Source organism: Pyrgilauda ruficollis, unplaced genomic scaffold (genome assembly GCF_017590135.1).
Source record: "Pyrgilauda ruficollis isolate IOZ18807 unplaced genomic scaffold, ASM1759013v1 scaffold23, whole genome shotgun sequence".
Lineage (NCBI taxonomy): Eukaryota > Metazoa > Chordata > Aves > Passeriformes > Passeridae > Pyrgilauda > Pyrgilauda ruficollis.
The window spans coordinates 7,017,770-7,034,810 of record NW_024522539.1 but is presented as its reverse complement, the minus strand read 5'-3'; the positions used below and the strand labels follow the sequence as shown (position 1 = coordinate 7,034,810).

The 17,041-nt window shown below is 43.1% G+C and overlaps 1 protein-coding gene across 3 annotated transcripts in view; it reads right to left on the bottom strand.

Annotated features, from left to right (window-relative positions):
* ABHD2 (abhydrolase domain containing 2, acylglycerol lipase) overlaps nt 1-17,041 on the bottom strand; it is a 38,528-nt gene that overhangs the window by 9,261 nt on the left and 12,226 nt on the right. For all 3 annotated transcript variants that reach the window (XM_041469341.1, XM_041469343.1, XM_041469344.1), the window contains exons 4-7: nt 8,576-8,751; nt 7,508-7,675; nt 4,533-4,716; nt 916-1,008 (exon numbers count right to left, since the gene is read on the bottom strand). In XM_041469341.1, the coding sequence (XP_041325275.1) occupies nt 916-1,008; nt 4,533-4,716; nt 7,508-7,675; nt 8,576-8,751 (621 nt within the window). The remainder of the gene's footprint in view (nt 1-915; nt 1,009-4,532; nt 4,717-7,507; nt 7,676-8,575; nt 8,752-17,041) is intronic.

Sequence of the window (17,041 nt, the reverse complement as noted above, 5' to 3'; positions counted from 1 at the left end):
TACCTAACTTCACTTGTCAAATTTGTTCAAGTTGTCTAAATATTTGTAAACCTGGAATGAATTACGTGGATCATCCTACAATGGCTACCCTCCTTCTACAAGTGTTTCATACTGCACAGGAGTGTAAACAAAGAACCAGAAGTCTGAAGTGATACATGTTCCTTCAATGAAATAGGTCGTAAGATATTCCCCTCCTTTCCCCTCAGTCAGGCATCTTCCAATACACACAGATGAGGTACTTTCTTGCCTACAAAGTACCACCCAGAGAACTTTAGATGGGGAAAAAACACCAACATCGAGCATGTCACCTGTTTAACACACAAATTTCTTATGTTATGCAAGAACCACGGATCAGCAACAGCAGCACAAGGATCCTACAGCACACTTGCACTCCAGGAATAGCAATGTTAAGTATTTTGCTGGCTACATGCTCTTTCTAGAGGAACAGCTAGAAGCCAGAGCTACAGGTTTGACTATTTGCTTATTTGATAGGCAGCAACTCCATACAGCAGATCTGGAAGATCAGTCCTACCTCAGGTAGGTGGCAGAACAAGAGGCTCCTTCAATAGGGAATTCTTTGGCTAGAAGTAAAACAGATGCAGAATACTCCACTTTGAAGTCTAATTGCAACGTTTTCCTGTGCATGTCTTGTTTATTCATTAAGCAAGTTTCCACAGAACACAAAAAGACAACAATGTCTTTCTTCTAACAAAATGGCCAAAGCATATTTGTCTATTTTACAGTATAATGAGATTGACAAGGGCTCACCTTCTCTGTTGGTTCATCTAAAGATCTACCAAGGAGCTTGTGCTAAACCCTTCAGGAATCCATCCTATTTTAAAGGACCAGGCAGACAAATCCAATACAGCAATTGACCCAATCAATACTGTCAGTGTGAGTGATGTACTGCAGTACCTGTGAGAAAGGATGATCTTCTTCATGTTGTCTGCCATGAGGAAGTTATAAAATCTTCTACAATGATCCCACTGCATGAAGGTTTCCTGTGCCCTAGAAAAAACACAACAGAACAAACAAAGCTGTTAATGGAGCCCTTGAAAGATCAGATTAATACACTGTTAACATCTTATGGCAGCCTGGGGGCTGTGTAAACAAACCTCCAGGCCTTCTCTGCCACAGCTTAACCTTTTCCAGGAAAGGACTTCCACTTTGATGAAGTTTGTTAGTATCAGAAAACAGATCTGCAGTCTCATCTTGCACAATGCAATTAGCAGTTTTGATCAGCGCATTTAAGAGCCATCAATCAAGATCCATAACACTGACAAGAGGATTTCAGTATCCCTTTGCAGAAGTTGAATGTAATTTACATAATGAGGCTTTCAAGGAAAGGGCTAAAACCTGTTGCTCAACAGTGTTGTCTATTGTGTAATACAGCTCTGCAGAGGAAATAATTTGTGCAGATGTTTCCAATACGTACAGATACTATTATTGTTTCAGTTCATTGGCAGGAACTGTAGGAATAAATACTAGTTGCAGCTGCAAGTGGCATCTGAGTTGAAGTCTTTGCCTATTCTCAAAGCAGAAGAGCACTTCGCAGCTTATCTGCTGTTAAAACAGAATTTAAGCCATCCAGAGCTGTGTGAGCTCTGCCAGATACCAGCACTCCTTTGCTATGCAGGGTCATGGGCAGGTTAGAGCTTTACTCCTAGCAGGGTTTGCTGTTGCTGAGGGAACACACTATCATTTACTGAGAGACTAAAGAATGCTGGGAGCAGTTTCAGCTACTGAAGCTCTCCTACCACTTAAACATTAACATACCATGAGAACTACTGTAGATTTAGCATGACCTTCCAAGCTACAGCCTGCAAGTCCCCTGCTAGGCAGGAGCAAGCTGTTTTCTTGTAATTAGACATGCTGGAGAGTATGGATTTTAAAAAAAGAAAACTCCATTACCTTTTTGTCTAGCCAGGCTATACCTACCACATTTATGACAGGGCAGGGGAATGAAAGAAGATAGGAAAATGCACACTTCTTTCTTCACAAAAGGTTTTCCAAGCAAACCTATTAAGTTATCACAAGATGTTTGAAGTTAAAGCTACTACATTTCCCTGCAGTTCCTGTGGTGTACAGCAATACTACTAATATGAAAAGCTGCAAGCATTAAAAAAAAAAACAACAAAACACAGGCAGCTTCCAGTATTTTGAGGACTGCCCAGGTTTCAGAGCTGAGGTCTCTCCCCACAGCCTGTAGCTGTGATGAAGATGCATTCCACAAGATCAAGAAGCAGAATCAAGCCCATGCAGGCAGAGATTAAGGAACAAGGAGACCTGTCCCTGCTTAGCCTCAGGGAACACATTCCCTAGACTGTGTTAATTCATTAAAGAGTCTCATTCCTCTGGCAGATCCTAGTATTGCTGCTGCTCTGGAAAGGCTTTCTTATTTGAAATCCTTGGTTCACCTTGCTCACTAAAACTTTTTCCTTTGCTTATTAAAGTTATTTGGGGAATAAATGCTCGACAAGCCGATATAAAAAAAAAATGGAACTGTAAACTAACTGGTCCTGTTACTAATCCACTTCCATGTAGCCCTGAAGGCTGAAGCCAGCAATTCTCGTGTACCAGACCAAGCCCAGGAAGGCAGTGGCTTCACCATTCTACCTGGAGGTGCTTTACACCTCCTCCCTCCCACTTCTACAACCAGGGCACAAGGCCCTCTCTCCTGTCTTTTGCTCAGTAGATGTTGCATTCCCCTAGTTCTTCAGCTAATTAGCTCTTACAGCAGATGTGGGTATTAGGAAGGGAGACACAAGACCTGAAATCCTTCCTGCTGGCTGCCCAGTAATACAGAGCAGATGTTTTGTGGCAGGAGCTTTGCTAGGAGATGTTTACCCAGCAGGTGGAGGCAAGAGCTCAATAATCCACACAGCCCACACCATGGGGTGCATTAAACTCAGGGAAAAAAAGACCCAATGAGTTGTTTTTCCACACAAATATCCAAGTGGAGAACTGTTAATCAGGTTGTCCTTGCCATGCAAGCATAACAGCATTACTCACAACAGCATTTTGGAGATCAGGAATACAATATTGCATAATTGTAGAAGATGAACCAAGTGGACCTCAGCCAGGTATTATCCCTGCAAACCCTCTCTGATGGTTGCAATTAAGGATCTGGCTTCAAAAGGATGCATTCTCTGCTCTATGCCAGAATCCCAGGACAGCTAAGAACAGTTTACTTGAAACAAAACAGAACAGCTGTTCCTGTAGCATCTGTTCACATTTTAAGGGTGTGAACTAGCAGCAGATTATACACTTTCTTAGCAGTAGTCACATCTGACCTCAAAAGGGATTAGATAGCTGGAATATTACAAACATATCAAGCTTTTACTCACATCTTCGTGCTTCCAAAAAAGCTTTTTGCTTTTACCTGTAAGAGCCTGATTCATAAAAGGCATCTTCAGACTGCTGAATAACAAACTGGTCCCTACATAGGCAGGGCATCATCAGCATCAAGAGTTCCAGCTACCCTGACCAGGCTGTGAGGCTCAATTCCATAGCAAGCCTCTCACAGACCTGCCACAGTTTTACCATTCATATCTGCCCAAGGGATCTTGACCCAAACACCTGAGTCTCAGCAGTCCCTTCTGGCTTGTAAATATTCTCACAGCTCAAAACTGCAGGTAAATCACTGCAGAGTCAGCTGCACTTTAGTAATTGTCCATATGTACAGACAGAAAAAACTGAAAACAGCAGCTCAGCCAGTTACAGTGTTTTAATCTCCATTACCTATGCATACGTGGCAAGGTTAAAGTACATTAGTTGAGTCCAGTTTTCAAGCAGCATTGCTGTGCCTCAACCCTCCATCAGTACATGCAAGTGAAGCCATCACAGCTCCTAAAGTGCCACAACCTTGTCTTCCAGGTGGGGAAACATTGATGTTTTCAGACTTTAGGGCTGTAACACTATTCCTGCTCATCTTCCCCACTCCTATAACACAGCTGTGAGCACCTCTCCATCCCTTGATCACCCACAGCACTGTTTCAGTGACACACACTAAGAGTGGAGCACACACTGACAGAGACTGTACTGTGCCTTTCCAGCCTCCCTGGGTAAGAGCTGCCAGATGAAACTGCACACTGAAGCCAAACAAGCTATTACAAACCATGGGATATTTCTCAGAGTGATGAGACTGTGTAAACTATTGCTTGCAGACCTGGCATCAGCTCAGCAACTGGTCAGGCTGCCCAACCTGCCTGGTTAATTACACCAGGACTGCACAGGGAATGCCTCCTCTTCAGACACTCTGGCCATGAGACAGCATCACATGCACAGTCCAGAAGCTGCCAGCATGTACCTGGCCAGGTACACAAAACCTGTTTGCACTGCTGACAAAGTTTACTTGTGCTTGCAAATCAACAAAGCTTCAGGTGCTCCTTCAGGAGGGTGCCATCCTACACACTCAGTGTGTCAGACCAGTTCAGTGCAAGAGAAACACCCATCTTCACCTTGCCCTTCCAAAGTTCTGCTCCCTCCTGCACTGCCAGAAGAGAGCAGCACAGAGAAGGCTCCAGACCCACCTCAGTGCACTGTACCCCTGGCACAAGCTGACACAGCACAGGACTCGCTCCTGGTTGGCCTGGCTCTCTCCCAGGTATTTGCACACTATGTTTCCACCCAGGCTGAAGCCCACAACAATCAGCTGGGTCTGAGGGTAGGTCTTCTTGATGTAATTCACCATGGCACCAAATTCCCAGGTGCATCCTAAAAAGAAGAACAAAGTTAAAAAACATCTTCTAATATGTTTAAATTCTCATTTGAAGCTTCAGTTGTGTGCTTTGAATTCAGCTTCTTACCCTTTCTGACTTTTCAATAGCCTTAAGGTTTTAAGAGCCCTGATTCACATGTGTTCATACATCTCTGAGTCCTGTAGAGCTTAGCTCATGCTTAGTTCTGACAGAGTGCCAAAGCAAGATGAAATTTAGTTGCTTAAAAATCATGGCGACAGTTAACGTGACAATCAAAACACTTTGTTTCTAAAACAGCTTTCAAAAGCAGAGTCCAGCAATTCTGGGCTTGACATTACCATGCAAGAGTAGCACACATTACTTTCCTGAGGCAATTTGCCACTTCTGAAGTGAAGGTGAGGTATTTGGAATGCAGTTTGCTCCTTTATTTTCAGCAAGACTCATACGGATCCCTAAATCCACGTGGGGAGGGGAAAGGAGTGGCTTGTCAGGAAGAGCTCCCAGCAGACTGCTGCAGAGCCTGACTAAGCAGGTGATCTCTGGAATCAGGGAGAAGGGTTTAAGCAGACATATTTAACCCTTTGTAACCAGTGAAAAGGTGAACATACTGCAGCTCCCTGAAAGACACATGGGCATCCCAACATCAAGAGAATAGTTAAGTGTCTTTACAGAGGTCTGTCCCACTGTCAGCAAACACCCACTTGCATCCCACAGGCTGAAGGCACTGGGGGATCCAGTTTCTAGCAGTGCTGGCATCCTCCAACTGTTTGACAGTCTTGAAGGCCTCCACACATGCAACAATCTGAGTACCTACAACTATTTCTCCTGCTTGTGAGTATGGGAACAGGAGATATGGAGAAGCAGCTGCAATAGTGATGGCATTATTACACTGGTTTCAAGTGTTTATGCAGCACGCTAACCTTCCCTTTGGATTTAAGGCTGCAAACCACAGAAGGCATCACATGAACAACAGAAATAGAACTCCAGATGTTTCTTCTTGTCCAGAATCAGAAACTCAGCTCTATTCCGTGGAACTTGTCCAGGGAGATAAATCCTAGGATTCCAGCATTCCACCCTGTACTAACCTGACACTGCCCCACTGTGCCTCCACCCCAGCTGTAGCATCCTCAGCAGATACCAGACTCCAACTTTACCTAGCTCTGGAGTAAACTCTGAGCACCAGGACTTGTCTGCTTCAGTGGAACATCAGCTCCTGTCTGAGTTTTTCAGCAGGGTTTGGGCACTTCCTTGTGAATATTCTTAATTCAAAACAACAAACTCTGCACTGCTCTGGTTTCCTCTGGAAGAAGCCAGTGGTCAAAATACTTTAGTGTTTGACCTCCATGATTTCAGGGCAGCTCAGAAATCCAAAACTAGAAAAGCAACAGGTCAAGCTTGATATAGAGGCTGGGCTTCAGAGAATCCCAAATTTAGGCTACTTGCTCCTCAACAAGTATGCCAGGAACACAGCAAAGCTGAAAGGGCACTGAGTTATTTGGGTAGGAGGCAGAGTGAAGTCTACTGGACTTGCTGGCACTTTACTTAACAAGCAACTCTGCCAAGTGATTTACTGTCTTACTCAAAGGAAGTGCTAGGCATTCTTTGCCCTTTCCAAGGCTATAAAAGACTCAGAAAGGTATGTCTCAAGAGATGCACTACAGAATAACACCCTAAGGCCTAAGCTCCATGAAAGCAAACCCTTAACTTCTATCAAAACAGCAAACACTTTAACATTAAAATTTAGTTTTCAAGACATGGCAGTCTTGCAGCCGTACCAGCCCAGGGCCTCACTACAAATGAGGGTATTTGGTATTCCTGAAGTGTTTCCCAAAGAAGAGTATAATAATTCTAAAACAAGCAACAAAGCATTATTATTTGCCTGCCAGACTCTGGCATCTCAAAGCATGGTACTTCTGTTTTGACAGTTTAACTGTTCAAGATAACTATTCTGTTAATCCAAAATCTAAGCAGTAGCTCAGCTAACTTTTAAAAAATAAAGCCTAACACAAGTCTGCTAAACACACAATTGGCAGGGTACCTATAGATACTTACAGTAAAGAGGGAGATGAGGGCTCAAAAGAGCTTAGGAACAAGCAGATTAGGTCACAGGAAAAGAGGCCCCACTCTACAAGGATCACATTACTCACCAAAAGGGCAATTAAGGCTGGAGTCACCCTTCACACAGTTTCAGATCATTTATTCCTTTTAATTTCTAGGTTAAGAAAGACTTCCTTATACTCAAGGTGAGAGCCATAATCATGGCAGTTAAGCACTACTCACTTCTATAGCTTTACTGTCACACTCCTGAACTGTTCCTGTTGTTGACTTGTGTTACACCCAGGAGCAAATCCTCACATGTCGCTCCTAAGATATAAATGTACTTTCTGGATAGGCTGGTACAAACTCCTCTCAAATTACATTTTACAAAGCCTCAGAAGTGGCGTTTATCCTTCAGAGACAGGTTTGTTTCACATTCCATCAAACTGGCAAATTCAGTATATCTAAAATAATTTGAACAGGCTCTGGGTAGGCACAAAAGGGCTTTTTTCCCCAAAAAGTTTTCTTACAAAAAACTGCCTCCTTGATGAGAATACATGTGTAAGAGCTGGCAGAAGAGACAAAAGTGAATTTAGTATTAGCCTCCTCTCCTCCTCCCATCTAAGTTCAGTTTAGCTCTTAAGAAACAGTACAAAACTGTTTTACCCCCACTGGGGTACAGCAGTTCTGTTATTCTGAAGGAGGCTGATCAATCCCTAGAAGTTCCATGAGCATGAAAGCAAGTTCCCCAGGTGCCATGAAGTACCTACCATAGGTGAACATCCGTGGTGAAGTGAGCTCAATGTTTGGCAGGGCTCCCAGGTGATTCAGGACAGCACATCTGTACCCATTTTTCTGGGCATAGTCAACAAAGGTGCGGATGTACTGCTTCTCACTGTGGTTCGCAATCCCCGGGCAGATCACCATCGTGACATCCTCTGTGCTCAGAGAGAGAGGGAAGTTAAGTAAATGTCACTTCATGCAAATTAAGAGAGTCAGAAGGTTTCCATTTCAGATCCGTGGGAAACCACCTACCACAAGCAAGCTAGAATTCCTACTAGTCTGCCAAAAAATCCCGAATGGGACAGGAGACCAGCAGCTCTAGTGCTTCAGATGTGAAAAAGTAATTCATGCTATGGGAGATGAACAGTTTTTAACTTCAGGGAAAGCTGTGCAAACAGTTCTCCAGGCACTGCCTAGAGACCAGAGTACATTCTTCTGTCTGAAGGACCCTTTTGATGTTACACATGTTCTGCCTTCTGACGGTGATGAGTGTGGAAGCTGTGGAGCCCAGCACTTCAAGGAGACTGGTTATGCTATTTCCCTCTCATTTCCCCTCCAGAGCTGCGTGTAATGCAGATGTTCCAAATGCAGAACTGTTCAGCACAGACATTCTGATCAGCTGACATTAACCATCATCTACTTTGTGGCTAATCTAATGATATTTGATCTGCTGACACTGTTCACTAGTTTAACAAGATATCATTTCATCAACCAAGAAAGTAATTGCTGTAATTCAAGTAAGCACAGTAAATTACATTCAGGATTATCATATGCACTTCAAATTAACTGTAACTCTCTTGTGCAAAGCTCCAACATTACCAGCTCTAGCCACTGAATTTTTATCTCATTAGAAAAGCACTGCTCACAGCAATAAAGATAACAGTAACTGTCCTAGTGCAGTATTGTACCATGAAGATCTCAACACTGACAGTTTTAAAAAAGAAATTTGCTTTTTCTGAGGGCCAAATGGGAGCCATGGGCTCTACCCTCATCTGTCCCCCAGAGAACAGAATCAAGGTTAGCAGGTAGATGCAGCCAGCAGCTGTTGGACTGACCTCCAGTGCAGTGCTCAGAGCGTGGCTCAAAGAGATCAAAGGTGGCTGTTGCTCCATCTGGCATCGTCAGGTACTTGCGAAGTCCATTTGGATGTGGTGATCTCACTCTCCCCATTTTTCCATAAAGAGCTGTTTGGATATGTCCACTCTTTCCCCAGATGAGGGGTGGAATGTACCTGAAAGGCAGTAATTTAATTGCTTACCCGTGCTGTGTTAATGAGCCCTTGAGAACACATCAGCACTCCCATAACAAATCTCATCAGCTCCCAAACAGAGTAACAAATATGGAATTGTTTTTGCTCTGACTGAACTGGCAGCAGTGATCTCTGCAGCCTTACACAAGAGGATAGACCAAAACACTCTCAAAGCTGAAAAATCAGCACTGATAGCAGCAGCAGAAGCCAAAACCCAGACATTCCCTGACTGAGATGTTAGAGGAACAAATGCTTCTCACTAAATACACAGAAGCCTTATGCCTGGGTGAGATTGGGAGTGCATGTTGCCAACCAACCAAAGTGACCTCCAGAATGGTACAGGGCTGTAAATCTGTTTTAATTGAAAAACTGAAGCCTCCTGGGTTGAGCCACATGAACTTGTGTAAGCACTTGACTGTACAAGCCAGTGACAGAAACAACAGGATTCACACCAAGTTCCAGAAAATGCAAAGCCCCAAGACTTGATAGTTGGGACCATTTTACACAGGAATTGCCTTTCAGAATTAAGTAAAAGTCGGGACAGTGTTAAGAGAATCAGTCAGAGCTGACCAAACTTCACTGAATAACAAATCCCTTCCAGTAAGAGGGGTGACTCTACCAATTACTTATGCTTATCAAGGGTATATTTAAAGCTATGTGACAAAGCAGATTGTCTCTCTTTTCCTGGCTTGCAGGGCCCCAAAAAAAGATATGTGAGAAACACAGCTATGAGCTGGAAAGCATTAAAGGCTTAGTTATCAGATTTTTTTAGCACAAACAGAGCTGCAAGTGGTTTAACAGGAAACATACTGTGCCCTAGCACCACCACCATGTGGGCAAGTCACCTGGTCACTCAGAAAAGGAGACTGAGCCAATGCCTTGAAAAAGAGAGTTACATCAGCTCTGAACAGGAAAGCATGAATGATTTATTGTTGAGGAGAACAGCAGTCCCAAGGGACACACTTCCAGTTAAAGAACTGTGGTCTCTATGAACAGACCAGGGTATCCAGAAGAAGCTTGAGAGCTTCTGACTTCACCTTGGATCCTGAGGGACTAGCAACGCCCTCCCTGTTGTGTTTAGGGCTTCCTGCAATTATTCCTTTTGACTCCGAGAGAGCAGATGAAGCAGAAATTGTGTTCTTGCCTGTTCATAAAAAAACTAGGCAGCTCAGGACTCAGATTTACTACTGAAGCCCATAATCCACTAGAATGTGACAGAAACCCTACCTCTGTGCTCTGACACTACCTCCTCATACAGCTGGACCTTTCTCCATGGCAGCTCTTATGTGTCATATCCGCAATTCCCTCCTCCCCCACACACTCCTTAAAAATGCTTCCTATCAAATAAAAACTACTTAGGGTTGTTTAGCAAGACAAGACCAGCAGTATGCTCTCTTTCTCTCCATTCTTTTCCCTCATCTATGAGGGGCACTTCTTACAGTCAAAGCAACACAACAATTGGCTGTAGTTTCACTCATTCTTGCACTTCCCAAAGAGATCTAAAATAGATTTCTGGAGAAGCAGATATTGCTTCAATAAAGGCTGCAAAAGCTGCCAGCTGATGCTCACAACCTTGTAAATCAGCCCTCAGTGCATTCTGGATTTGACCACTCAACTATAAAGCTTCTCAAAGGATCCAGGCAAGGCCAGAAGCAGCACCCCTCTTCTGTCAGGCCAGCATCTCTGCACTGGCTCTTGCCAGGCACAATGTACAAGTGTGCAGATTCCCAGCAGTGACAGAGGCTGGACAAGCTCATCCTCTGCAACAGCTGCCAGAGGTGGAAAGCAGCCAGTGGGTCCATTCTCACCATTCAGGGTAGATATCCACTGGGATAGGGCAGTTAAACTAAACCAGGCTGCACAAGAACTTCACATGGCTCTGCTCAAGTCACATACAGCTCAGTGTAAGGGTTTGGAACACAACTATTATGCCAGATGGAAGAGACACTGCTCTCCTAACATAGGGAAGAACAGCTGGCTTCACCCCAGTCATTTACTGTACCACCAGTTCATACCAGTAGCCATACTCCATACCAGACTGTGCTGGACTGTTTTTTGTCTTTTTTCTTCCACAGACATCCTTTACAGATAGGGTTTGGTAGCACCTTCTGAGGGGAGGTGACAAATACAACCTATAATGAGAATTTGCAGCTCTTTTAGAAGAGACTCAGACGTCAACATCGCTTCAGGGTTTCTAATCTTGGGTGAGAGCACGCACTGGAAAGTTTTGGTGATTCTGCTTCCATTCAGTGCTTTTCAAATCAAAGACGATCTCCAAATCACACCCTATAGAGCTAACAGGAAAGCAATTTTTCCAGCTATAGCAGCTAAGCTATACAGCTATTACTGATTACTGCTACCATGAAAAAACCCAAAAATTTAGGATCTCTGCAAGCACCAATCCTATCCTCATGTTTAACCTACAGTTCAGTTTCCAGCTATAGGTTACAGCCATCCACTGGAAGAGATGCAGCAGCACATACCACAGGATGTTGTTAAAGATGAATTAGAATAGTCTTCAAAGCCTCACCACTACTGCCAAAGTTTAAATGAGGGCAAATGGTTTCAAGCACACTGCTTCCCACAGCCTGCCTCTTTGGGTCACTGATGGTTTCTCTGGGGAAAGAAACCCCCAGACCCATCTTTGCATAACCCAGCTGGAGGTTACCTAAGTACTGCTCTGCAATAAATCAAACCTTTATACAGCTTTTACAGGCAAACAGCACATGCAGTTTCCTTGACATGTTTTTTATTTAAGGCAGACATCCCTTTTGCTCCATCCATAACGATGGTCAAGTGACAAGTACAGTTTCCACCTTTCCCTCAAAGCTGAAACTGTGTGGAACCCTATGGATAAGGCAGCATTCACTGCTGCTCCCTGCAGAAGGCACAATGTTTGAGCATCCTATGGACCCAGTAAGATGCTCAGCTTATCTTTTATGATGCTAACTTCAGTCAGCTGCTTAAGCATCACTGCCTGCAAAGATGGCTTGTGTTAGTCACTCTGCATGTAGCTGCATTCTTTTAGATAAACATTCAAAGGCCAAGCTTCAGCATGAGTAATGTGCATGGTACTCTGATGCAGCGATCTGTAACTTCGTTACGTTTATTTCTGGTTTGCACATAAGTTTTAAAGCAGTTGAAGCTCTGAAATACAGGCAAGTGTTCAGGCAGAAGCTTGTTATCTCACCAGTCTTTTTGTTTAGGCCCATCAGCCTTTAAGCAACAGACTTGTGAGGCAAAATACATCCCTTAAGTATCCAGGCTCAGGAGACTGAGCACCACAACACTTTAACAGGGAAAGGGAAGAAAGCTGCCAAGATAACACAGATCTTGTATTATCAGTGAAAAACTAAGACAGATTAGAATTTACCTTACCAGAGTAATGCAAAACCAAGCAGCTAATAAAAATATTACTTAATTTACCAAGACAAGTTGACAATCTAATCTACTACAAAACTCTGTAAAGCCTTTACAGTAAGAGTGATTCCTCTCTTTTACTGAATTCAGGTAAAATGTGTTCTCAGCTGAGGACAAGGTATCCTTATAATCTACAGCAGAATCAGACATATGATCTGCCTGTCACACTATTTCTGTTGACCCTCCATTTTGCCAATGGGCAAATCTATTTTTGAAACCTTCATGTGACTTTTATGTCTTTTGCTAAGACAAAGTCTACAAGAACTTCCAAGAGCAAGTACTGAGCCTAATGGTGCAAGACTGTACAAGGCTGAAGGATGGGTCATCTTTTTATTCATCTTTTTATGCAGGGTTTGTGTGGACTTTCAGCTTGCTTTTACTAAACCCACTCAAAGAAGAGAGCACGGAAAGAACTCCTCAGTCCTGAAGGTGCATGATGCCACACTGGTGAGGGAGAAACTTGCCAGGAATTGTGCAAAAGCCTTTATCCTCTGAAAGGACAGATCAGACAAATTTTATTCAAGCCTATTATGTGAAAAGCAGTTCCAGAGACATTTCTATCCTCAACCCAGCTGAAAAAACCTTACTACCCAGTGCTGACAGCAAGAGCTAGAACAGATTGTTTTGTAGTGAAGTCAACATTCCTCCTGGCAAACAGCTGAAAAAAGATGCTTCTCCAAAACAACCATCCTGCAGACAGAAGAGCACTCAGTACTCAGGGCATTCTTCCTGTGGTTTACCTTAAGAAAACAAGCTCAGCAGGATACAACACAGGGAAACACAACCATGCAGACTGAGCAACTAAGTAGTATTCAGTCTAAGGGGCATTAGAGTACTGCCCTTCAGATTTTATGATTTTATGCTAAAACTATAATTACTGCTAAATTTAACCATGTCTTTCAAACAAGGGCCCTTCACTCAAAAGCAGGTAGCTTTCCTCCAGCATTGATAACAAGTAGAAACAAGGAAAGCATTCAAGGACACAGCAGATTTTCAACTCCTTCCTCTGTCTGCTATAAACTGAAGTGGTTCTGAAAAGCAGTGTACTGCAGAGATTACTCCAACACAGCATGGAGATGGTTCAGTACATATTCCTCAGTGTCCTGTTCCAGAGAAGCTGCTCCCAGATGTACAAGAGTCCAGGAACAAACACCGTGTCCATAAGCAGCATTTCCACTGTTATGCAATAGTGGCTTATGGTGACAGGATCTGAGCAGTGAACACCAGCCAGCAGGACCTCTTGCCAAGGCCTCCACATGAGGACAAGGACAGCATAACAACAACCCAGACAAACATGTACTGATAGAAAAATTCCAAGGGAAAAGTTGTGTTGTACCAAAAATGGAGATTTTTGTTTCTGTGAACCAAAAATGGCTTCTGAGCTTTCTCCAGACACAAAGGCTTTTAACTGATTCATTTCCCTGTTTTGGTCAGCTGCAATACGTAGGAGGCACTCTGAATAAAGAGAAATATTTGAAGCAGTTATGTCTTCCAGTAACCAGCCCTGTAACTTCCAGTTAACAACAGGACTCTGAGCAGAAAGCAGAGAGAACAGGCTGGGGATGGCATTTACTCATTATGGAAGGTCACTTACATGGCCCAACAAGCACAGAGTTCACTACTCTTAAGTGGCTAAGGGAATTCACAGCCAGTTACATAAATCTGCTCACCAATGTTATTGTTTGAGCTCCAAACCTGCATTCCAGCTCTGCAGCAAGCCTCACATCTTGATAGGTGGCTGCCCACGGTGCTCTAGACCATGACAATTCCCAGGTTTTCCCAAAAATTTATCCTGGCGTTTTAATATTTAAAACAATTCCAGCATGTGGTTGTAGATTAAGTTTAGTGCCTCTCAGGCAGTAGATTATCATTTTAAAGCACATACATAATCCAGTATGCAGGAATTTAGGAAAGCAGCAGCTGTATAAGCAGCTCACACAAAGCACATAAAAACTGTGCTATTTTTATTAGCAGGCATCAGCATTCAGGTCCTCAAAAATTTGAAGTGGAAATTCAGCAACAGGCTTATTTCTGGTGCATTGCTTCATTTCATCTGAGGAGATTAACTCTTTAAGCATTAACTCTTACCTGGCCTTTATGTGCACACTGGATACTGATGGTGAGAAAACAGTCTACAACTTGCCAATGTCAGGATATTCTAAGTACTCTTGCCTTCATTACAACAGGTAAGAGATTATTTTCCCCTTTACAGAGCAGTTTGGAGGTATTTAAAGAAGGCTTTACAAAATCAAACTTTGTTTGAGCCTTGTCCTTTATTTGATGCTACGGAATGCAAATTGAATTCCAATCACGGAAACTCATGAAAGTCTGCAGGGTTCAGCCCTCGACCCCAAATATGTAGAAAGCAGCTTTTTCTGCATCAGCTCAGCTAGACTGCTCAATGTGATGAGGACACAGCAAAAAAATTGCAACAAAAAAATTTAAGCAAGTTCTGGAGCTTCCACAGTCCCTGAGTCTCAAAAGAGAAACAAATGGAGTAGAAGTGTTTGTTTGCTGCCCACAGTACCTGTGTGAAGTCAGAACTATTTAAAAGTACAGACTGGTCTCCTTGGCTAAACCACCTCCTTCACCATTTAAGAAGCTTTTATTTAGCAAAGTGCCCATCACACCCCTCCTCCCCCACCAGTGACTACAAGAAGTATTTTAGTCAAAACAAGGCATGAGGATTTACAGCACCCAGAATTTTCCTGGCCGATAAGAGCTGTAGAACGCATGGCTGCTGCCAATGCCACAGCACCCAGCAAAAACTCAGACCTCCGAGGCTGCTTCCTCTGCAAGGTCAAAGCTTCAACTTACCAACAGGAGCTGCCACTCTCCTCTACCTCTCAGCATGTTCACTTGCCAAAGCTTCAGGGGTAACACTGTTCTTCTAGTTTATTATTCTCCTGGAAGTGTTCCTTCCAGAGTAAAACACCTAGGAGTTGACAGGGATCAAACACTGCTTGCTATTAGGGGGAAGAAAAGAACACTGAAAAGCTTGAAGACAGCTTTTCTGACTACTCATCTCCTTGCATCTAAGAGAAAAGCAGTGACAGTGTAGAAGAGTCTTCTGGTACCAGGCAGCCTGCTCACCCAGCACAGGTTGGTGTGCAAACAAAGGATAAGAAGGATCTAGGCTGGATCTTTGACAGTGTTTACTAACAGGCTTGACAGTCATTTGCCTCAGTCTTTGAGGAGCTTGCCTTTACTGATGATAAAAAGTGTGCAGACAGCAAGGGTAATTATTTTCGATACAGATGACACGTGCCACATCACTACAGAAATAAAGATACCCACACTTTGTTAGAATAAACTGTAAACAGCCAAAAATGTCTAGCCTAGTACAGCAAGCACTGGCCAAATTTACCCTCGTGAATCAAAGAGCCAGCACTGCATTTCTACAGGAATAGGAGCAGATGAAGGACTTTCTGTACCCTTTTGAAAGACAGCAAAAGGACACAGCTGCCACCAGCAGTTAGGCCCAAATGCTCAAGGGCACCAAGAGCTGTGCTGAATTGCAAGAGCTTCCATATAAGAAACAGCAATTTGAATGGAAAAGGGTCTGATTATGCTGCTCCACTTGGTAAGCCAAAGTACAGAGCTGGACAGGGTCAGAGCAATGGAAAAAGAGGCAAGACAGAGCTCTAGGAAGACAGATTCTCTTGCTTCCCAGTGTTTGGCGGATATGTAGAAAGTTTCTGGCAGTTTACAGAACTGTAAAAACCAGTACTAACATCTACAAGTATAAGGTACCTGGCATACAGCCATCTCAGGCAGTTTTACAACTCAAAGTTCTTAAATTATTCATCCACCACCAGTTGGCTCACTGAATGACACCACAATTACAATGCACCGAATTAGACCAGAGGTGAGGATTGTGCCATAAAGGGAAAATAAAGTCTAAAAGTGTTTACTCTAAGAATTTTTAAACACCTGCACAGATAGAATAACTTTGCTTGTTTCTGCTTTCTCCATGCCAGCCTGTTTTTCACAGCAGTGCCCTCACCCCTTCCTCCCTGAACAAACCAGGCCTGAAAGTCAGTTCACAGCTATGAACATTCCTCTGCACAGAAGAATTGGTCTTAAAACAGATTTGACAACAAATCCAGTACTAATATAACAGAAGGGATTGCTGGGCTACTTATTTTGCTTTCATGGTAGAATCTGAAAAGAGCTGCTTAATCAGCTTTCCTAACACTCTGAATAATTAGCAAGTAATCAAAGCCTTGCAAGATTTTTCAGTGGAGTACTGCACAAGCTGTTTTCACATAGTTTTTTTTCCTAATTATCCTACAAACTGTTTGATGCATAATTGCAGAAATTTAAATACATTTGTTCCCCTGTAGTCTCCAGGTGACTTTCATGCCTAAAGGCAGGATTTCTTTATTTTTAAAAAAAAAATTCCATATTGAAAAAAAAAGTCTGTGATAACATCACTAGAATAGTAAAAAGAAATAATCACATATACATCTTAGAGCTGTCTTTCCTGTAAACTCTTTAAATTCCCAACAGCACTTATAGTCCCAACAGTCCTGTCTTCCTTAACAGAGACATAGAGGTAAGAGGACTGAACAGTTACCTATTGGCATACTTTGTTCTGGTTTGTTCCAGCTGAGTTTGCTTCCTTTTGTCATGGAAGTCCTTCAGACAATATTTTGCCCAAGAACCCGGTATTGGAGATGATTGCTACAGTTTTGAGAGAAGCTGGCGAGCCTGAGCTCAGCTGATCCAGAGACAGCAAACAAATCAAACTTGCACACGACCAGCACAACACCAGGGTTCTGCAAGCAGCTCATCACTCCTGCAATTAACGCACAACAGATGCCTAAATACTGCTGGACGTGTTTTGCAT